This window comes from Anser anser (assembly GCF_964211835.1).
Source record: "Anser anser genome assembly, chromosome: 2".
Lineage (NCBI taxonomy): Eukaryota > Metazoa > Chordata > Aves > Anseriformes > Anatidae > Anser > Anser anser.
Window position 1 is genome coordinate 58,429,652 of NC_139721.1, and position 23,956 is coordinate 58,453,607.

At 40.0% G+C, this 23,956-nt stretch overlaps 2 protein-coding genes across 2 annotated transcripts; both read right to left on the reverse strand.

The window, feature by feature from the left end:
* Nucleotides 1-1,569: 1,569 nt before the first annotated feature.
* On the reverse strand, nt 1,570-11,658 carry DSEL (dermatan sulfate epimerase like). The gene has a single exon (XM_083824022.1). The coding sequence runs from the start codon at nt 11,176-11,178 to the stop codon at nt 7,528-7,530; it is 3,651 nt and encodes a 1,216-aa protein (XP_083680148.1). The 5' UTR covers nt 11,179-11,658; the 3' UTR covers nt 1,570-7,527.
* Nucleotides 11,659-11,665: 7 nt separating this feature from the next.
* On the reverse strand, nt 11,666-13,908 carry LOC310895537 (uncharacterized protein; the record flags this gene model as incomplete). The annotated part of the gene is made up of 3 exons (XM_083827006.1): nt 11,666-12,151; nt 12,831-13,754; nt 13,799-13,908. 3 exons carry the CDS (start codon nt 13,906-13,908, stop codon nt 11,995-11,997), a joined length of 1,191 nt encoding a protein of 396 aa, XP_083683132.1. The 3' UTR covers nt 11,666-11,994.
* Nucleotides 13,909-23,956: the final 10,048 nt, after the last annotated feature.

Genomic DNA, 23,956 nt, shown 5'->3' on the forward strand with positions numbered 1-23,956 from the left:
AACACCCCACCTGGAGTACTGCTCTGGGGCCCCCAGAACAAGAGAGAAATGGGCCTGTTAGAGAAGGCCCAAAGGAGAGCCACAAAGATGATCAGAGAGCTGGAGCATGTCTCCTGTGAAGAAAACTGAGAGAGCTGTAGATGTTTAGCCTCAGGAAAAGAAGACTCAGGAAGGAGTAGAAGGCTTGTAGAAGCCTTCCAATACCAGAAAGATGGGGAGAGACACTTCACTAGGGTGTGTAGTGATAGGAAAACGGGTAATGGTTTCAAACTGAAAGAGGGTAGATTCAGATGAGATATTAGGAAGAAATTCTTCACTATGAGGGTGGTTAGATACTGGAACAAGTTGCCCAGAGAGATTGTGGATGTCCTGTCCCTGGAAGTGTTCAAGGTCAAGCTGGATGGGACCTTGAAAACCTGATCCAGTGGAAGGCATCCCTACCCATGGCAAGAGGGGTTCAAAACAGATGTACTTTAAAGATTCCTACAAACTAAACCATTCTATGATTCTATTATTCTCTCTCTCTCCATATATATGTATTTAAATTAAATGTATACATTGACAGTACACCAGGGTCAATACTGGGTCCAGTCCTATTCAACATCTTCATAAATGACCTAGATGATGGGGTATTGCTTGCCCTCAGCAAGTATGCTGACAATATACAACTGTGATGAGAGGCTGCCACAACAGAAGGTTGTGTTGCCACCCAGACAGACCTCATCAGGAGGAATGGAATGATAGGATCCTCATGAGAAGCAAGGAGAAGTGCAAAGTCGTGGGCCTGGGGAGAAACAATCCCAGGCACCAGTACCTGTTGGGGGCCACCCAGATGGAAAGCAGCTTTGCAGAAAAGGACCAGGGAGTCCATGTGGACACCAAGTTAAACCTGAGCCATCAATGTACCCTTATGGCAAAGACTAATGGTAATCTTGGCTGGATTAGTGTTGCCAGCAGGTTAACAGAGATGATCCTTCCCCTCTACTCAGCACTGGTTAGGCCACATGTGGACTGCTGTGTCCAGGTCTGGGTTCCTCAGTACAAGACACATGAACATACTAGAAAACAAGAGTCTAGTGAAGGGCCATGAAGATGATTAAGGGACTGGAGCATCTCTCCTATAAGGAAAGGCTGAGAGTTGGGACTGTTTAGCCTAGAGAAGATAAGGCTCAGGCGGAGTATTATCAAGGCATATAAATACCTGAAGGCAGTGTCTAAGGGAGACAGTGGCAGGCTCTTCCTAGTGGCAGCCAGTGAAAGGACAAGAAGTAATTGACACAACCCAAAAGGCAGGAGGTTCCCTGTGAACATCAGAGAACACTTTTTTACTGTACAGGTAACCAAGGATTGACACAAATTGCCCGGAGAGTCTGTGGAGTCTCCGTCCTTGGAGATCTGGGTAACCGGCTTTAGGTGGCCCTGCTTAAGCAGGTGGGTTGGAGTAGGTGACCTCCAGAGGTCCCTTTTAACCTCAACCTTCTCTGATTCTGTGACTACATCACAAAATTTTGTGATATCCTAAGTGATGAAAAAGGGACAAAAAAAAAAAAAAAGGACAACACAGAAGTGTTATTTTTCTAACAAGAGCTTTATTTTATGTGGAATGTTTCATAAAATTTTCTATGGACATAAAATTTTCTGTGCACTAAAACTGCTTAGACATAGAAATTTACTTAGAAGTAAGACCATAAACATTTAAAGCCAAATTAATCCCATTAACCCCATTTCATTTGACACCTTTCATCTGGCATCTAAAATAGTTTAATCGCTCTCAGCTTTTGAGGATTTACAAAGAGTTATGTCTGATTTCCTTCTGAAGGTGACACTCACTTTCCATTGATTCTAGAGTGACAAGGATCCTCATTTAATTACAACACTTAAATTACCTAATGTGAGATTAGATTACTTTAGGTCATGTTCTTAAACACCATAATATCTTCCTCAGTAAAAAACAATAAACTAAATGTTGAGGTTGTATCAGCAGAAATGAAGAATCTTTCAGAAATTATGTTTAGACAATTGTGAATGAAACCAGATTTTGTTTTCTTACATCACATATAAATCCCAGCATATTGTCAGCTCTAAGAGATGTATAGTTTAATTTAAAACAGTATCAACTCAGTAACATGTTTTCCCATTATTATTTTCTGAGACAGCACAAGATTACCCATTCATATACCTTATGAAAATGGTGCAGATTATGTATCAGCAAATTTCTCCTTACTAAATAAAGTCCTGACATTTGAAACTGTACTTCATACATTACTTTGAATATTTTTGTTCCTATACCTACATTTATGGTTTATAAATTTACCAGTCTACAGATAGCTTTAATTATGGTTACTGCACAATTTATATTTTTCACATTATTGAAATGCATTTAATTCTCTCTTCTAATATTAAGAACAGTAATCTTGATTGACCATTTGAGGAATTTATTTCCTGTAATTTCTGCTGTTTAGAAATATTCAAGCTAGGTAGATAGCAATTCTCTAGAAGGTAACATTTGTTTAGAGAAGAAAGAAAAAATCCAAAGACAAAACAGTTTTTACATTTTAGAAACCAGCTAATGTTGTCTCTGATTAATAAAGAATGATCTAGAGACTTGTATTTAGTTCACAAATTTTGCATAGCTCCTTCCAAGAAAGAAATATTTGGGTTAGTATTTTACGCCCTGTTGAAGTCAATGGCAAAACATTCTTTGAGGTCAGCAAGGCATAATTCTATTTTTGGCCCAAATCTGAACAGCTCACAGTTTAGGGATTTAAACTTGTAGTACATGATATTTTTCACGGAAATTCAATGAAATGGAATCTCCAGACAAAATCATAACTCTGAAGTCTCCAGACAGAATCTTAACTCAGAAAACAGCCCATTCATAATAAAACATAAAACAAAAGTTTTAGTCTGAACCAAAACTAAAACGGAGGCCAGATAAAGAAAGGAATTATATGATATCCTGACTGTAGAAGTGTTAAAATCCAGTACTTAATTCTCTTGGAGAAAATGATTTTGTGTAATTAAAAAAAAATAAAAATAAAAAAATAAATTACTTTTACCTCTAACTCTCCTAAAATAAATACCACAGATACTAATTACAGTATACACCAAAATATGGACCCCAACATATGGGCCATATTTTTATCCTTAATCATGAACTGTGCATTTCATTTTTTTTTGCGTAAATGCACTATTATATTCCAGACTTTGTATAATCATGTTCCTCAAACTAGCGAAGACTAATAATGGAAATAACTGACTGTCAGGCAGAGACAAGAATCCCCTAGCAGTCACATCATGAAGTCTGAAGAGCAAGTGAAACCATTTTAATGGTTAAATAAATAAATAAATAAATAAATCTAATCCATAATGGGAGCTTTACAAAATAGTTATTGATAACGTTATAAAACCCTAAGTGCATTTTTGTTGTTGTTGTTTGCTTTGCATTTTAACACTATTAAAATAGTATTTTGGCGTCAAATGAGTTGTATTATATATTTTACATATAACTGAGGATCTTGTCCATAAATTCACTCTTGGATCCTGCAAATTCACTGTTCAAACATAAATTCCGATGAGAGCTGTATGTCATGTGCATGCTAAGAGGGAGAAAGGAACCCATGTGACCATGATACTGTGGCTCATCATCACTGATGTTGCCCATGGAAAAAAGTCTTACTGGGGAAATAAAAGCATGTAAATGTGCTCAGAGACTATAGATTCATGTCATCTGATGGAACTCTGAATGCCAAGACCCACGTGCATAGGTCCCCGAGCCAATATCATTTAGTTACAAAGTAAGTAAATAACTGAAATGTGTTCCTTGGTGTTTATTTTCCTTAGGCTTCCAAATATGATTCTGAGATAAGCATTTAAATAAAGATTTCTTTTCTAAAATGTGTCAAAATCTTTGCTCTCTCATAATAGGAGAGTTCAAATATAGTACAATGTTCAATGTAGTACAAACTATTATTAACATTTAACACAGGGAGAAAGAGGAAGCAAAATTAAGATAAAATATGAGACTAGTTTTCATGAGCATCTTTCTGAAGTATAATTGAAAGTGCTAGAACGCTCTTCAATCAACATACCTAAATATATATGCTTTTCAAAAAAAACCAACAATCTCTAACATTCTCAAATGTTACTGACATTCTGAAACATTACTACATGGAGAAAGATAAGGTTAAAGTCTGTGTCCATTCTTCCTCTGGATGCAAGTGATTGAAAAGAATTTCGATAGTAACTGTACACCCACAAAATAATTACATATTATAAAATTACACATATGTTCTTCATGCACAGAGTGACAGTAGTCTCAATGGGAACATTTGCACACACAAAAAAAAAAAGTGTAATGACCAATCTGGCTCAAGATCAGCTGATATAAATTATAATTTAGCCTTTAATAGAGAAAGACAAGTTTGTTTATTTTTTTTACTACCAGACCTCCACAGTATTGCTGCTTTTCCACATCACAGCTGTGAAATTTATTTGTAAATAAAATGGATGGTGTGACCGGAAGTTATTCTACAAAGTCTCAGATTTGGATGGGCAATCACATGCATGTTCCCACTGTGTCTTGGGTTGCTGTTCATGCAGGTACAAGGCCACAGTTTAAATACAAACTCAGTCAACTCCATGGCTGGGATAACTCCTGTCTGGTACTAACTTCAGTCAAGTGGTCAAGTAATTCATCATCTAAATCCAAACAAAGCAATTACTTGATGAAAAATTAGAGTTGTCATACCTTAAGTATTCCTACCCTGTTGTTTTCAAAGACACTGCCTTTCCCTCTACATATTTTACTGTAATGATGTTAAAGTGTTTGCCCTCACAACAAGAACCAAAAATAAAGAGATCTTTTTTATCTTATTAAATTTGTACTAGGAACACACAGCGCATCCAAATCTGAATAATAGATTATGCATTCTTAGACCCTGAAGAGTACAGTACAGAAAAGAAATAGCTCCTAAATCTTGCATATAAGAAATGACAGGAACGGCACGTATTCTCAACATAAATGCATGAGATAAGCTGTATTCCAAAAGAAGCACGGATAACCCTCTTGACAGATCATCCTGTATACCTTAACTCCTCAAAAACAAAGTTGGTTTATAGGCTATCACAGCATTCCATACAGCACTTTCAGGAAGGGATTTAAAGGTGTCTACTTCCACAAATATATAGTCAGTCTTAATTCTTACCTTCAGTTGCCCTAAAACATCTGACAGAGAAAAAGCCATTTCATTTGTTCTGATTCCAGAGTATAAATCCTGGAAACAGAAGGCAAATGTTGAAACATATTCTGTCAAGTGCAGAAAATTGTACAGACATGAATACTTTTTTTTTTCTTTTTTTACGTATGATAAAAAATGGCTTCAGAGAGAAACTAATTTGAAAGGATGATAGCTGCAAACTGAACTTTCACTACCATGTCAGTGTTTATTAGCCTGTTTAATATTTCCTTTAATATGACATTCCACCCAGCCAGGGGTGAGACTTAGGATAGAAGGAGGAAAAAAATTGCTGCTGCTAGTAAACAGCAGTTAAATTTTGGTAAGTAAGACTGTAAAAATATCAATGGGTTTATCATACTAGAAGCCCATTTTGATATACAAATGATTGGTAGAGAAAGAGCTACTTTTATCTAGGTCATGATGAGACATGACAATGTGCTCCAAAGGATATGAAACGTGTATATGAGAAGGACAAGACAGAGGGATTGAGACAGGGACAAGTAGTAAGATTGGAAGGAAAAGCAAGAACTCCTTTATATTAGAAATCAGGAATGGTACCTATAATCTGTATGAAGAGACTCACTACACTTTTGATATTGCCTAATGCTTATTACCCAAATAAACAAAAATTACACATATATTTCAATATAATAACCCCAAACTCCAACCCCAGCTCCCACAAACCAAAGGAAGTATATTTCAAGACAATTCCATTTGTAATAAAAAACAGATGGTAAAGGAAACAGATGCCTCTTTCTGATCAGATTTACACATCTGCAGACATTTACAGTATGCATGCGTTTCCAAAGAATACTCAGCAAGTTAAATTAGGAAACCTTTTTGCTTAATGGGCATGTGCAAAACTGTGACTCAAAAAGAAAACAAGCTATGACAAAGACATATCATCCTATCAAACTTATCTGTTTCCAAATCAATATCATATTACAGCATCATGTTAAAGAAATGCTAGTCATGATAAAAACATGATAGTAGATAAAAATGACAAGTTTGGAGATACTTTACTGTGGGGAACTACTCAAACAGGAAGTGGCTGAGAGTAGAGCGAGTTTCAGATTTCTCCACTCTCTGAGAGGAGATCTGAGGTAAGCAATGGTTGTCCTTCAGAAATACACCATACAGAAAAACAAAACCTCCCTCAGGAACACAGACCTGGAAATTAATTTAAGATCTTCTAAATCTTAGATTTTCATTTTATGCAGATATCAACAACAGACCACCGACATTGACATCAAATATTTGCACTGGCCTTGGTGAACTTACGCACAAGAATCAGCAGAGAAATGTTTTACAACAAAGAAAGATGGAAAAGTCTCACTCAAAAAGAAAAGATTCTTCCAGAACCTCTTAGATTAGAGGTGCATGATAAAGCAGAGTGAGGAATCAAAATGTTAACAACCTTCAAAATTAAGACAGGTTGAGGGAGGCAGGTCAAAGCCAGAAAAAATCCTCCATATTTAACTGTTAGTTTGGGATATCTTGGTTTCTTAAATTTTATCCCATTTCTTTTTCTTCAGATAGTTTACTTCAGGCTTGCAAAAGGTGATGTCAGCCATGGAGAATGAAGTCAAAGGACAAACCCAACGTAAGTGCCATGTCTCTGAACTGAAGGAACCATATCATACAGTGATATTCAATATTCATTTCAGTCCTGGGCCTGTTGAGGCTGTAAATAAGGAACTAGATTCACTCAAATATTGTGGCTGTTTTCACCTACTGAAGGGATGCTGAACAGCCTTAAACCTCGGCTTGTGTTTATTTTGCACTACCACACTGACCAGTGAGACAGAATGTCTCAGAAAACCTGTCCAAGGGAGTAAATTATCACCACTGGGAACTGGGCCAACACCACCAGATTAATTTCATGTAAACCTTCATACAATCATCAGATAGTAACTACTTTTGGGAACTAAGCACCTGGACTGTGGTCAAACTGGTGAGCAGGAGGTGAAAAGCTCCATATTCTATTACTAATCCCCTGAGCTATAGAGCCCTCAGCTGGTAGTTCCATAAAGGTTCACACAGTTTTTTTGTTTGTTTTTTCCAAAGGCAGCAAAAGTAGTTACAAGTTGTTTTTATTTATTATTAAAAAAAAGGAAAAAAGAAACAACAAAAAACACCTGCAAGAACAACCATCTTTTTCTTAAAATAATTTCTCTGAAAGTAGCAGACTGTACACATTTTACAAGAATAAACAAAGTTCTGTAATATTTATCCACAAATTGGGAGTCAGAGATGATTAGTGCAAATTTCTGCTGACCAGCAGCATTTATTCTACAAACTTTGGGTATCCTAAGTGGTCCATTAAAGAAAAACAAATATCTTCAATCAGTCTAATTTCTTCCTTGGGCATGTTTTGTTTCCAGGCATGAATGCTACTTGGTGAAATTTCCCCCTCATAAGGAAGATAGAAAAGACTGGTGGAGGTGGCAAATAATATTTGGTTTAAGCTAGCAGGGGAAAGAGGAATACCAAGAAAGGCAAAAATCGTTTCAGCCATCTTCTGAGGAAAGCTCACAATATCTTCAAACTTGACCATCTGATAATTTGTTGGCAGCAAATCGCCATTTATTCTCAGTGCTGCTGCTGTGTTTGCAAGCCATAAATAGGACAACACAGAAACAGCATTTGAATTAGATTTTGAAAGTTCTTTTCTTAAAGATTCATATTCAAAGGCATAGCCTTCACTTAGACTACATTTTTCTTTATGATTTTCCCATTTGAACATTGCAACCAAGCGTTGTGGAACTTTTTTCAAGGAGTAAAGACTTGGCTTATTTTTGTACAACATCGAATAAATCCATGCCCGTGGGTCTCTTACTACATATAATGCCCTCATTGATGGTCCTAGGATTTCCTGAAAGAAGGGAAGCTTTAATGTCCAGCTCCCACTACTTAAACTAAGCACAGGTCGTGCATTAGGATAATGGACAAGGTGTCTTCTCAATTCCCTAATATATTCAGCATCTTTATCTTGACTTGCTCTTGCCCTGCTTCTTTGCTCTGATAGAGATTCTCTCTTTTTCGATCTCTTCTTTTTGTCCTTGCTTATAGCAGAATGCTGAGTAATTTTACTTCTGCTGGCTTCATATAAATGAATGTTTTGTAAATGTAATTTTGTGTCTCGGACTAAAGACTGAAGCCACCCTCTGAGAAGACGAAAATGACCATTCTGGACATCAGAAGCCTTCCATTCACATGGATCTACAAAGGAATCAATTTCAAATTCACTCTCAGGAATTTCTAGATAGGCTGTAGGTATCCTCATATATAAGAAGTCACTGCTATTGAAAAACACCTGTTTTAAAATTTCTGCACCAGAGGCAGGAAGCGAAGTAATTATAACATCTGGCAAAACAACGAGGTTCCCTTCTAATTGTTTGGCTTTATTGCCTTTATCATGTTCTAGCCTTGTCAAGTCACTGCTCCATTTCGCACAGATGGGCTGGGTACACATGCTCCACACATCCACCAATTCAATAAGCCACAATGTGATAACTAGTATAAGGATCCAACGCAACATTTTACTGAAGGATATGTAAAACTGCCACTGAAAAGCCAGTATGACCAAACTAACACCCAAAATTAACCCTGCAATTATGTTCACTTTGAATCCAAATGGGAAAACTACCCTATTATTTTTAATTCGTTTTTCCACAGATTCAGTACCTAGACCAAACTTGGTTACTTTGTTTTCATGAACTACTTTGGCAAAACCACCAAATCCCAAGTAATCAAACCTGGTCTTTAAATTCTGATGTTCAGTCACAACAAAGACCGTATTTTCAGTGTTGTTGACACTGAGTGAAATCTGAAATCCAGACTTCGCATTATCAATGAGCCTGCAGTTAGAAACATTGACATATGGGCCATAGAAAAGGTAAACAATCCTTGCAAGCATGCTTTTCATTGGAAAGGTAACATTTACAAACTGAGTCCATCGCTTTTTGAATTCAGCAGCTTGTTCTGCCTCTTGTATCCTAGCAACAGGACTACTCCCATGATGATCAAACCAAAACATCTTGTAGTGGGCATCCCACACATCCATCATAGCTCCGTTGTATTTGTTCTTAAATTTATACGGTATGTATTTAAAATCAATGTCAAGATTATGAAAAAAGGCACTGACAGAATTAACAGGAGAGTCTTCCTCCTTCTCGATATGGTCTACAACTAACAAAGTCTGAGAATTTAAGAGCAACAAAATGCGATATACACTTTTCAATTTCATTGCTGATGTGTAAGCAGAGACTGCCTCACCACTCACAAACATCATGTCCCCAGACTGGGAGGCTGTTATAATTTCTCCAGTTGAGTCTCCAACCTCATGACCAATCCACTTCAGCCATTGGGCACACTCGCCAAGCTGTCCCTCCCAAGGCTGGTTGCACTGGCTAGTAGGAGATGGGGCAAACACCAAGACGTTATTCAGGTGGCTGAGTTTAGGTCCATAGAGAGCCTCAGATACAAACACCTGTCCATTGGGAGCAAAAGTGAAAGAGTTCTGATCAGGATGTTCATGTCCCGGATTGAAACTTCTCCACCCATCAATCCAGGCATATGGTTGAAAGTGGACAATATCATAGACAGCACGTCCACCGAGTTTTCCAGACTTGAAGGACACAAAGGTGTTTGTCTGGCTGTTTGGCAATCCAGCCCCGTAAGTAACAACTCCCCAGTTAGGAAACACATGCAATTTAGCAGTGCCGTAGTCAGGAGGTGGTTGAGGACTGATTTCAGCAGCATACCATATAAACTCGGTGTGCAGTGTGCTCCACCTCTGTGCGGTGGATGGCACCATTGGTCCATCTTTGGGTCTGTGTTTTCTAATTTGCTGTGCCAACCAGTTGCCAGCTCCATTCTTCATGATAAACTTATCCAAGAAAACCAGTTGGCTCTCAGGACCATAAAACCAGTTGTAATTAGAATCTGCTACGCCCACAGTCCTTTGAAAGCCTGGTAATAGGGTGGCATAGTAAAACCAAAAGTGCATTTTGAGCCAATTATTTTCCAAGTTGTTAATACCAAAATGACGCTGGGCCAGGAAAACGTACTGGGTTATGGACTTAGCTGTGTAACTCCCATAAGCTACTCCCTCATCCAGAGACCCATCTACAATATGATTGAGCAGAAACATTGTTTTCTCCATCACATCAACAACTGTGTGTTTCCAAATATTTGCCTGAGATCCATCGTCCACCCCTGTAACTAAAGCTCCAGTGAGCAAAGCAAGCATATTGGTTGCCTGGTGATTATGGAGAAGCTGCTTTCCCCAGGAACGAACCTTTGAGTACTCATACATTTCCTCACTTGCAGACCGTATCTTCTCCAGGTATTTTTGTCTTCTCACATTTTCCAGTGAATTATACAAGAAGTCATAAGCAGTGGCAAATCCAGTTAGGGAGTGTCCCAGTGGCACTTCATCACCAGGTGCACTCTCCACCAACCAGTTTTTGTAACCAGCCATTCTGTCCATATATTCTAGGGCAAAATCAAATGCAGCTTTATCTTCAGGGCACAGCAAACAATAAAACGCTAGTGGTGGCAGGTTGTTACCATAAACCTCATTCCACTTTGCAGCAAAATCAACATGCTTGGGTGGAGGTAGGTAGTATAATGGGTTGGATAGCATAACTATCACTGCACTTCTGATAGCTCTAAATAGATGTGAGTGGCTTGTGTGAGCTTTCTGCCTCAGTGCATGGACATCTTCAGCATCAAAATACAAACTTGGATGAAGAACTGTTTTTTTCAGCTTCTGCTCAGCACCAAGACCTTCAAGTTTCTGTTTCTCATATTGACCTACATTTTCCATGAAAGTCACCCAATCAGAGTAATTGCTTACAGATTCTTCAAAAGTGAAGACAGCAAACATCATTAATGCTAGAAATAAGGTATGCCCTGTAAGCATCAGAGCCATGATCCATTAGGCAGCTCCTCTTCCCCAGGCATGCACTTCCTAACAATACACAATGTTCAGATATCAAGCTTTGATCCAGTTAGCACAAGCATGAGCATCTTAAGGCATTTTTCTCTTCGAAGAAAAGACTTAGTGTTTACTGCACATTCTAACAGATACTCAGATTACTTGTAATTTGAGCTACAACATTGAAATAGCAAGACTGTTGAGAAGTTAAATCTCAGGTGCCTTGTCTGTTCACATTCTTCTCAAATACAACACTACAGTATAAACACTAAAATAGGGAGAAAGTAAAGTCTCCGAGATAAACATACAAAATGCAGGTTGACAATACACTGTCAGAAACTGAAAGAAACCAAAACACTATTCTTTGATAACTTGTAAACTTTGATTTGAAAACAGGAATCAGAGCCATACATTTTCTGTGTTAATACTTTCAATCAGGTCAAATTCCACTCCTAAAGCTGACCAAAAAAAAAAAAAAACCTTCACTGATCACAAAAAGATAATTTATTCAAAACAATGGGTTGAATTTGATTATTTAGGGAATTTACAGCACTTGGAAAACACACTTAAAAACTGAAGCTACTTTCTTCAGCCTTCCTCTTATCTCGATTTGTATATACACTCTTTCCATCTTTCTCTTTTTAGACTCATGGGAGAAAGGGAAGAAAGAAAAAACGAAGAGAAATCCTTCATTAGCTCCTTTAGATGAGACTGTGGGGCTTTTAACCACTATTCCCCTTTGTGAAAGGTTTGTCTGAATTAATAGTCATAGAGTATCGACACATTTTCAAGTCTTCTTTCATCTTATCTTCAGCCAATGATGCCCAAATTTTGCCTCAATGATTCAGAGAATCGTGCTCCTCCCATTACGAAGTAAAATGAAAACATATGAAAGGGGCTGAAAGCCAATATTTTTTTGCTAAAAGAGCAGTTTCGGTTTTCCTTCCACTTTGCATGTTGGTTCTTTCTGTGAAAACACAAAGAAAAGTTCTCTGAAGCCGTACAGGTGCCGGAACATATTCAGAGTATTTAGTCAAGAGGAATTGCCAACGCTTTTAGGAAAGATGAGGGTTAATACACTTTTTTTCCCTCCTCCCCCACCCCCCAAAGAAATTAAACAAAAAAGGAACATTTTCAAAGTTCCACAAAACTCTGGCAAAACGGAAAGTCGGATTGGCTACATAGATTCTTTTTATTTCACCTTGACCCCAGCGACTCCCGGATCTTGAGGCAAATTTTCCCGGCACTACGGCCAGCTACCCCCGGGCAGACATCCCCAACGCGCCCCCGCAGCCGGATGGAGCTCCTTCCCATCAGAAGGGCACCGAGCACGCCACCCGTGCGGCTCTGCCCCCGATGGGAAAGAAGGGGGCAGCGGCGGGGTCCAGGAGCACCCCTCCCTCCGCCGCGCCGCCGCCCAGCGGGACGCCCCTGGCCCCTCCAGCAGCGGCGGGGGGCACGGCGAGGCCGCCCCACGACCACCAGAGGGCGCCCTCCGCCGGCTCGGCCCCCGCCTGCCCCCTCCCCGCCGCCCGGGGCCGCACAACTTGAGCAAGTTTCCGTGCCTCGCCCCGCACGCCGCGGCCCCCCGCCCGCCTCGCCGGCTTCTCCACGCCGTGTTCCCCGCGGCTTCACCCCCGTCTTACCCACAGCGGTGTCCGGCAGCGTCCCCCCTCCCCCGGTGCCGGCTCCGGGGTGAGGCGGGGGTCCCGGTGAGCGCGGCCTGGGGCGCGGGGCCAGCCCCGTCCGGGGGGCGGAGGGCGGCGGCGCGCTGCGCCGGCCCCTCTCGGCTCGGCTGGGCTCGGCTCGGCTCCGGCCCCTTCCGCCTTGCCGCTACTTTTCCCCCGGGCTGGCCGCAACTTCGTGTCCGAGCCCTCCCCCGGCGGCTCCCGGAGGAGGGGGCGGCGGATCGGCGGAGCCCTCCCCGCGGAACAGGGACGTGAACAGAGACGTGCCGGTCCTCCGCGGCAGCCGCGCTCCCGGCTGCTCCTCTTCCCTGCGACTGCGTGAGCCGCTCGCCGAGCCGAGCCGAGCCGTGCCGTGCCGTGCCGTGCCGTGCTCCCGCAGCGGATGGCACCGCCGCCCCTGCGCCTCGGCAGCCGGCTGCCAGCTGAGCGCGGCGGGCGCGCCCGGGGGCAGGGCCGGGGCCGGAGCCGGGGGGGGGCCGAGCCCGGGAGCGGCGGCGGATGGGGGGGGGGGGGGCGGGCGAGGGGGGGGCGGGGCCGGGCGGCTCGAGCGGCGGCGGCCGCCCCGATGCCGCGGTGAGGGTCCGGGGGTGGCCGGGGAGGCGGTGGTGTGCGGGCAGCGGCAGCAGCAGCAGCAGGCAGGTGGGAGAGGGCTCCGTGGGAGGGGAGGTGCGGCGGGGGTCGGGTAGGGCGGCAGCAGCCGTCTGGTCTGGGGCTCGCAAGTTTACGAGGGAGGATTGAAGAGGTGAAAGCGCCCGCTGCTCCCAAGCCGCGAGCATCTGCTCGCTGGAGGGGTCCCGCTTTCTGTAACCGCCCTTCCTGCACGGGCACTTTAGTTTATGCGAGGCGTTAAAATGGCTCTCCTTCAGCTTCAGCTGAAGGCTTCTGAAGTAAAATATAAAACCGTAACGAGACGTGCAAAACATTACCCCTGGACTCGTTCACGGTCAGCGATGCGGTGAAGGGCCTCCAGGTGCTGCTGGCTCGCCCGCCGGGTGCCCTGTGGTCCTCCCGCTACATTCAAGAGGCACAACGCCATTCTCGGGTCTGAATCGCAGTTTGCATTGCTGGTGACGGCTTTCCGAGGCTGGTTGTGTAACCTGCCTGATGTGTTACCAAGCTATTTTTCGGTAGTAAGTACTTTCTAGGGAAGGAGTGTGAGTTTTTTGAAATGTTACCAACTACGGTGTTTATAAACCCTACTTCAAAGGATGTGGGCTTTAATCAACCCGAGAGCATGAGTCACCACTTCTTCCCAGGCTTAACCTATATCCTTAACCTTCATCTTAACTTTACATTTTTTTCCCCCGAATATCTTAGAAAATACAGTTGCATGTTTAAGCATTTCTTAATCTACCCAGTTTATAACTATATTGAAAAGAATGTATAATGGCCATAGTTAATGGATACTGATTCTGTTTCTTTGTGCTATGGAGAACACCTTAGCAGTATTAGATTATTAATTATGCACAATCAATCTTAAACTACATCTGGTACCATCCTAATTTTTTATATGTGACCTACACACTTAGCATAGGAGGAAAAACTACTGATTATTGCCTGGATCTTATCCTCCCATCAGAAGAAATTTGCATAATCGTCAAAGATCAGCATATATTTCCCTGACCTTGAAACTATAAAGATTTTGCTATTTCATGCTACTGAGGAGGTTATTACAGGAGGAGAGGAAGGGGAAAAGTAAAGCAACAATACAGGCTGCTTTCCTATTTAAATTAATAGAAACAGTGGGGCACACTACAAATGGAAACCTCCCAACCGTTTTTCCTTTTGTTCCCATTATGCCTTACATTGTACCTTTTATGTGGGTGTGGGTATTTTTATTATTATTTATTATTATTATTATTATTTTCCCAAGGCTGACCAATTCTGGAACATACTGTAATCTCAGAGAATGACTTCTTCCATAAGTTTTTAGGTAACCCCAAAGAACAGAACATGTGGAGGACCTTTGTAAGCTTGAAAGCAAGAGTAAAGCTCTTCCAAGATACCTTCTCACTCTGTGAGAAGATTTTGCTTTTCCTGTAGAAGAAGCTCTTTCACAACATCAGAGGTGTTGTACTGGCAGAATAACTAAGACTAATTTTCTGCTAAGCAAGTGGCAAAGCAGGAGTGTCTTTAACCATGTATAATTTCACCTAGTTTAGGCTCCTTACTTTCTGCCATTTTTACATCATTATGTTTCAGTGAGAAGTATAGAAAAAGACCAGTTCTCCTACTTCTCTAGGGGCAGCTGTAAAGCACACTTGCCTGATAAATTTGCAGAAGACTCCAATAGTCATTGGCTTGTTATATAAAGAGAATATATACATATATATATATATCATGACTATTATTTTCATTTTCGGAGTTCAGCTTTCACTGAAGTTGGTGGCAAGCAGTGTCGTTCATACGTTTTGGAGTATGTCATTGAGGGCTTGGGAGCAGCACTAAATGAAGAATCTCCAGTAGGCACTAGATGTTTTGTGGGAATGTCTAACTGAAAAAGAAGAAACTCAGCTTTGTTGAGCAGGTGCTTGGAGGCTAAAATAGTCAAGGATAGGGAAATAGTTTGAAAAAATAAGAATAGTGCTGCAACTAACATTCAATTTTTTTTTTTTTCAATTAGCAATTTCCAATAGTCAGCAGAGACCCATAGTTACTATACTACAACTGAAAAGAAGCAAACAATCTCATGGATCCAACTGGCATCCAGGAGAAGCAATTAAGTGAACCAAACTTCAGAGGAATTAATTTAAGTAATTATGGGAACTTTATCCTGCTACGCAGCTGAGCTCCACTATAGCCTTTCTCTCACTCCCCCTCCTCAAAGGAAAAGGGGGAGAAGATATAACAGAAAGGGCTCAAGGGCTGAGATAAGGACAGGGAGACCACTCAACAGTTATTGTGACAGGCAAAACAGACTCAGCATAGGGAGATTAATATAATTTATTGCCTATTGCTAACAGACTAGAACAGTGAAAAACTAAAAGCAAACTAAAAACACCTTCACACCATCCACCCTCATCCACCTCCTTCCTCTTGAACAGTTCAGGGAAATGGAGAATGGGGGCTGTGGTCAGTCCCTGACACTTCATCTCCACTGCTCCTTCACGGTCACTCTCTGCCCCTGCTCCAACATGCGATCCCTCCCACGGGATGCCATCGTTCCCAAACTGATCCTACATGGGCTTCGCACAGGCAGCAGCTCTTCAACAACTGCTCCAACGTGGTTGCATACCACAGGGTCCATCTGTCAGAAGCAAACTGCTCCAACATGGATCTGTACCACGGAGTCCATCCATCCCCGAGGAGCAAACTGCTCCAGCACAGGTCCCCCACAGGCAGCAGCTCCCCCCAGACCCCCTGCTCCTGCGTGGGCTCCTCTCCACGGGCTGCAGCTCCAGCCCGGGGCCTGCTCCTGCGGGGGCTCTTCACGGGCTGCAGCCTCCTCCAGGCCACATCCACCTGCCCCACTGGGGGCTTCTTCAGGGCTGCAGCGTGGAGATCTGCCCCATGTGGGACCCATGGGCTGCAGGGGGACAGCCTGCTCCACCAGGGGCCTCTCCACAGGCCACAGGGGAACTTCTACTCTCGTACCTGGAGCACCTCCTGCCCTCCTTCTGCACTGACCTTGATGTCTGCAGGGCTGTCTCCCATTTTTTTATTCCTTTCTCCCAGCTGCTGTTGCACAGCATTTTTTTTCCCCCTTCCTTCAATCTGCTCTCCCAGAGGCTCAACCAGCATCACTCCCTGGCTTAGCTCTGGCCAGCGGCTGGTCCCTTTAGGAATCAGCTGGAGCTGGCTCTGATCTGACATGGGGCAGCTGCTGGGCTCTGTTCACAGAAGCCACCCTTGCAGCCCCTGCTACCAAAACCTTGCCACATAAACCTAATACAGTAATTAGAAATAGTGACCATGGGTTGTAACCAATGCTTTTTTTCATGAGATGAGCCTAAAGTGCCATTCTGTCATAGTTGATTGCATAAGGTTGTTTGAGGAGTGGTCAGTTATTGTGAAAGTAAATTAAAGTTGCTTTTTTATTATTTATTTATTTATTTTTATTATTTATAGAATCACTGAGCATCTGGCACCAAATTGCATTATATTGTTGAATTTTCAAATATTGTTCATAACTATGAATAGGTGAAAAACAAGGCTGTTTGGCTTTCAGGAGATAAAAAGGTGCTGTAAAATATCTACCAGGAAAATGAATTTGACACATGGGGAAGCGACCTCTATGTCACTTCAGGTTTTAACTATGAGAGTGGGTCATTGTTAGAGATATGCTCTGGTGTACCACTTGAGGGATAGCATTCTGCATTAATACCAAAATCAGCCATCTGAATGATCTTGAAAATGCTAGCAGTGTTATCCTGCTTGAGTACAGGCCAAGTGTTAACAGATGGAAGTGAAGAGAGGATAATTGGCTGGACTGCAACAAAATATTTGCCAGTGTCAAAGAGCATAACGATAATACAAAAGTTCATAAGTGAATGAGATGCTGCTATCAAATATGAGACATCGTTTTATATACATGAAAAGAGCCAGGTATTTTAGGTAGGATCTGGACTGAGGTAATGAGGTATCCAGTAATGATGGACTCTTGGACCTTCTGCCTAATTCCTCAAGTAGCGAAAGTATATAAGCTCCTAAATTTAAAGTAGAGGTTTCATTTCAGAGGCATTACAAGTCTGGGATAGAGTTCTGACCACTCAAAAATCTCTTCATGCTGGCAGGACTGATATCTTACCTCAGACTAAACCTAACTGTGGCCAGAAAGATACATGTTTCTCAATCTAAATCCACCCATAGATCTAACTCACTGTGAATTCTTCAAATATACATCATGCATAGCTCCTTTTTCAACAGACAACAACAAAAACATTGGAGGAGAATGCAGTGGTCTGATGGATCCTCTTCTATATCATTTGTTGGTCAGAAGCACCCACCTTTCACACAGAAGACAGGCACAATGGTCTTTTCTCCTTTAAAAGAAGCTAATGAAAAACTCTTAACTCTTAAATGACCTACTCCCTTGTCTGCTTCAGTATACAATGTATTTTTGTTACAAAATAAGTATGTGAAGTCATATTACTTTTCATAATATAACCACACACATTAATTAATTGTATTAGAAATAAGGAGTTGGACCCTCAGCCATCCAATAATAGCTGACGCATTTTAGAATAAACTAGTACCAGAATAAAGTGTATACTGCCTTCTCAGGTCAGGGGCCATTTCTTCAAATCTCCGTCTGACTGTTACACTAACTTTTTACCATATCCATGTCCACTTCCTCTCTGTGTAACCACATGTGATTGGACCACAAATGTTACACTGTTAACTAATCAACTCGTTTTGGAGGGAGAAATCTGATGCTGCTGAAGAAAATTTGACAAATGTAAACTATATAAACAACTGTCAGCTCGAAGTTCCAATGTTTTGGGGGTTGAGTGAGTACAGGGGAAATGGATTGTAGATTACCCAGAAAAGAGCGAAACAGCATGTGGTGGTACTGTTCTTACAGGTCTTATATTTCTTATTTCTATTTATATTAAGAAGTATTTAAGAGTTGCAACCAATTAAAAGCAATAGCAACAAAACACAAACAAGCAAATAAGAACATTCTGATTTTATTACACATGAAAATAAAATAACTGTGTTTATCAGACTGCACAAGCGGAGTAGAAAAAAAAAGAAGGTAACAATTTTTCTTAGTGATGGTGTTTTGTTGTTGTTTTTCCGTATTGCAAAGACTCTTCTTTCTAGTGGAGTTCTCCAGCACTGCAAGACTGGAGCGCTCACAGGCTGAAAAGTGCCCGGTGTCACTGTCAGCAGAGAGATCTAGGATGGTGCTACTGCCAAAAGCCGCAGTGCTGCACTCTTTATCCCGGCTGCGTGCTCCTGCCAGCCCCTTTGTGTTGGAGCAGTTGGCAGTCTCATTGCTACATAATTGTTCGTGCAGACACAACAGGGCAGCACAGTTTCAGGCCAGCTTAAGTAGATTGCGAAACTGCATCTTACAAATGCCAGCTGTGTAGAGGGGTAATTTTAAGTCCATTCATGACTATCTCAGACACTGCAAATGAAGCAAATGGAACAGTTCATTCTTACTTTGGAAGCAATTTTATCAGTCTTCAGTGGAAGTGTTTAAAATATGTCAGTGATGATGTTGTGTACAGCAGTGAGATCTCAGGATGATTCTCAGCAGCAGGTCAACACAATGCACTACAAAATTTTAAGAATATCAAATTCAGTGGAACAACGCCTGTGCAGAGCTACACCAGTGCACATTTTTCACCATGGAAACTTGTTACCAATTGTAGAAATTAATGCTAACAGTGTTGTATTTATGGAAGCATTTAAGTATTCAAGGCTTGCTGTTTGCATTTTAGCTGTTTTGTGACCTATCCCTAAATGACGCTTTATTAAATAGAGTAGGTTGACAAGTTAATCATAACAAAACCAGAAAAGTGAAAGAGGAAGGGCTTTTCTTTTCCTTGCTGAGTATATTCCTTGTGTATTGGAAGTCTAAGAAACTATTGAAATAAATACCTTCTCCCCCTCCCAGAAAACAATAACAACAACAACAAAAACAAGTAGGCATTAAATTTTGAGCCAGCAACCAACATGTGATTCCTTTTTTGCAGAGGTATATCAGCTGTAACTTTGCAATACTAATGTAAATTCGCTGTTATGAATTCAATGAAGTGCGTGCCTTTTTTGTTCTTTCTATTGACTTCATAAACCTTGGATTTGGGCCTAAATCCCAATACCATTACTGGTCACCTTCCATCAGTTATGAATACAGTATGCTTATTTGTTAGCACCACTAAATTAAAATTAGCTTAAAGAGGTTTTTAAATATATTGCACATCCCATGAGGAATATATATGTGAAATGTTCATGCTGGATAAGCAGAACCTACAGGGATAGCAATTAAATCATAAGACTGAAAATAAAAACTGTTATGATCTACACCATTGTCTCCAAATTATATGATTAAGGAGATACTAAATTAGACGTTATAGTGAAAGAGTACAACTACAAATCTTAACTAAGCATATTTTTTTTTTGTATTTCTATTCATTATACTAATGTACAGGTTTATATTTAGTAGCTTTAGAAGTGTTAAAAAACCTGTAAAGATACAGATTACAACCCATATGGGTATGCTGAGGTTGGCAGCAGTGATTAATAGTATCTCCTGTTTTTGCTTTTTATAAACCAAATAATATTTAAGACAGCTATTAAGATGATTTACATCACAAAGAATTCAAACACTGCACTTACTTGAACAAAGAATACTGCATTAAAAGGAGTGTGGGCAGGAGTAACTTGTATTAGTTCACTCATAACAGTGAAACAGTCAAATTCTCAGGTTAAAGTGGAATATCACAGTTTGTAGCACAATGCTTTGAATTTACATAATACTTATCCCATTCTACCTAAGCATCCTAAACGATTTGCTGTCAATAAAAGCCATATTCATCGAACTTAGTGGGATATCTTGCTTTGTACAGCCCTATTAGATTTAATAAAATTACTAGGAAGTACTACTTCATGGAGAGGTATGGTTCTACAGATGCTTTAAACTAACATTAATGAGGGCTACTTGGAAAGGACTGATCTACTGCTCTTCTCATATCTAGTTGCTTATTCCCATCTCCTCCTTTTTCCAGGATAAGGGTTTATCACAACTGATAAACACAAAATCACAGCATCTCACCCGATAAAATAAAGATTAGTTTCCAGCTAGATATTTTCCCTCAGTTTAGTTCACCTGGTGTAAGGAAATGGTACAATCTTGAGGCAGGGACTGGTAAAAAATACTTCTTTTTGAGACTACTTTAAGGTAAACAGCCTTTGTAAAGCTGAATAAATCCTTCCACACCTAATTCTCCTATTTTGTTTTGAAACAGAAGAGGTCTAGAATCCCAAATATTTTTAACTATTTAAGTAAGCCTTAACAATTTGAGAGTTAGGCATCTAAAAGTGTCAAAAGTATAGGATATCAAGTCTTTTTAAAGTACGAGTTCATTGTTGCCCAATTTTGTCAATGTTATATTTTAAAATTAGTCCCAAGCACTAATGGTAAGAGGCTAATTTTAACAATTACTTTGCTAAATGTTAAATACATTGTCACTAATATCCTTTAATTCATGTGAGAAAAGTGGTGCAGAAATATTAAGGTCATAACAATATACCACCAAGTTGCAATTGATTTAGGCTGGTTTACAGACAACACAGTGAACTGTGTTACCTCTCAGACCGGAATATGGGATTTGTATTAAATTCTTTTGGATTTAACCCTGATTTTTCAAAGGCTAAGTTTTGGAAAGATTCCACTTTTATTACAGCTTTTCATGATAATTTATTTTTGCCAGCAGGTTTCTTTTTAAAATATCTTCTCCATCTGTACTTTGTTATTCTGAGTGCTTTTGTTGTCATTTTATTTTACTTGTAAATGTTGCCAGAGAGATTGTTTGTGTCTACACAACACAGTGTAGCACCACATGCAGGTAGCATGTAGCCTGTTGTTACAAGGTACCTGTAACAAACTTAGCTAACTGGAATAGATAAATTCTCTAATGAAATAGATAACATGCTCTAAGGAAATTGCTCCTTCTGGAACCTAAATCAATACATTCAAAATTAGCCTGAATATTACTTCAAGACAGTGGATAGTTCTTAGCTGATCCACGTTAAAGAGAAGGCTCTATTTAAATTTTGGGGAATAAAGTTAGGATGCAAATTGGTCAGTCTATAGATAATTACACGGAGAGGTTATACTGGAGGGTTCATAAATTAACAGCAAGAGGTATAAAATGATCAAACAGTTGGAACATAAAGCTCAAAATTTAATGATATATAAGTTCTACATTATTAACAGTGGTAGTAATTAAGACTGGAAGAGCTTTTCAAAGAATATGATGGATTCTCTGTAATTTGAAATCTTTAATTAAGATTGGATATACCTCTCAAAAGATATTATCAAACTTGATAATACAAGAGCCATCAGGGTAAATTCAAAAGTCTTAAACTCTATGAATTTTTCATCACATCAGACATGGCATTCATTCATCTAGAAAAACGGAAAAACACAACGAACATTTACAAAGGTCATATAAATAGGTTTCTTATAATGGTAATTGAATTGCTCTCTGTTCTAACATAACTGCTTTTGGAACCAGTTCAAGACCCCTCACCAACATAGACAAAAAAAAAAAAAAAAAAAAAGAATGTTGCCATTCTAAGTCTGGGGAGGTAAGGCTGTTCCTTCAGCAATAAAAGAAGCCATAGAGGGATGAGGTAGAGATGAACTAGGATGGCAGAATTTCATGCCACATTTACTGCCTCTTTTCCCTCCCCTAGTTCCACGTAGCCGTAACTCCTAGTTCATATACCCAGTAATATTAGCCAACTAGACTGGCTTTCCAGCAATATGGCATAGCTAGGGGAAGATAATTAAGCTTCCCATTGCAGTTTGCTACCTAGGCAACTACATCTTCTGCCTATGCCTGGAGCTGGCCCTGATTGCACTAGCGATTCATTAAACTATTGTGGAGTTCAGAATCCCACCTAAGTAACCATTACTAGGCCATTTTAAAACAACAGTTAATATATGGTATGAAAGACTTTGTGTTGCTTATGAGGCTTTAAGAAGTCACAGATACCTTTACAGAGGTGTTGTATGTCAATGATAAATACATATTTTACATGTACACATACATACAATGGATATCCTTGGCACACGTGAAAAGTATTATTTTGATTCATAGGAATGATGTATTCACAAAAATGCAAATTCACTCAACTGTACTTTTTAAATATTACTGCTGAAAGGTAATAGATATAAGAACAAAAATATTAATCCATGCTATCAAAAGTGCTTCAGAGAACAGTTAAGCAGTTAGCATATTTTGGGATTTTTTCCTTTCCAGAAAACATGGCAATTGATAGATCTGTATTCTAATTGTCAATAAACATAGAACTTTGGGTTTTAAGTGTTTTGTTCCACTTTTCTACCACACACAATAAATCTCCCTCCATCTCTACATCCTTTGTAATATATTCATAATGGCAACAGCACCAGACAAATACAAGAAAAAAGACCACAAAAGGAAAAAGAAAAAAAAAAAAAAAAGACTTCAATTGTCTGTTCTGACCCATGACAGTCCCACAAACATAGAATTTACCTCTGGCAGCCAAGAAGACAGAAAAGTGTCCCCTAGTAAGCTCTGCACTCCTCCTTCATTCTCTCAAATCCACACAGTTTTGCAATATACCCAGAAAACTATCCAAGTTCCAGTTATGTTAGCTCAGAGCTCATTAGAATTCTGAGACGTGTACTGTGCTAAAAGTAACAAAGAAATTTCAGAGAATTGCTCAGAGGGTTGCTTTATTATTATTTTTTTTTGGTTGTTTGGTTTGGTTTGTTTGTTTGTTTTCTGACAGTTCTCTAAAAATAAATGACATTGATATTACTGATTGATGGGATCAAGCATATGAAATCTCTTGAAGCTGACAATACATGAGAAAATTTCTAGTCATCTTATCTGCTCACATTTCTAGATTCCTCATACCTTGGCTGTTCATCTGTCAGGAACCAGGTGTCCAGCTTTCTCCAGGTAGCTGCCTCTTGACCTCTGACACCACAGCAATGTAATGAATAAAAAATTAAGAACTTTCAGTCTGCTACTAAATTAACATGACTGCTTTAAATATACTAGAAAATAACATAAACCTGTTCAAACTGTTGTTCTTTGTACAAGCAAAAACTGAAGCTTTTCTTTAAGCAAAGCATCAGCATATTAGCTTCAGAATATCAAACAGGAGAAATAGAACAAAAGAGGTAAAATGTTTTATTTCCATAATTAAAACATCTATTATTAAGAAAAGTTAAAAATAAAAAGATTTGCTTTCAATCGGTAAAACAGAACAGTCAACAGAAGAAAGTTTAAAGTATAAACAATTTAAAAAATATATTTAAAACATTAAACTAGCTAAGTATTTCAAAACAATTCATCTTTTGTTTTAAACTGGCCTAAGTTCCCAAACCCCAATAGTTTAAAATTTCCTTCCAG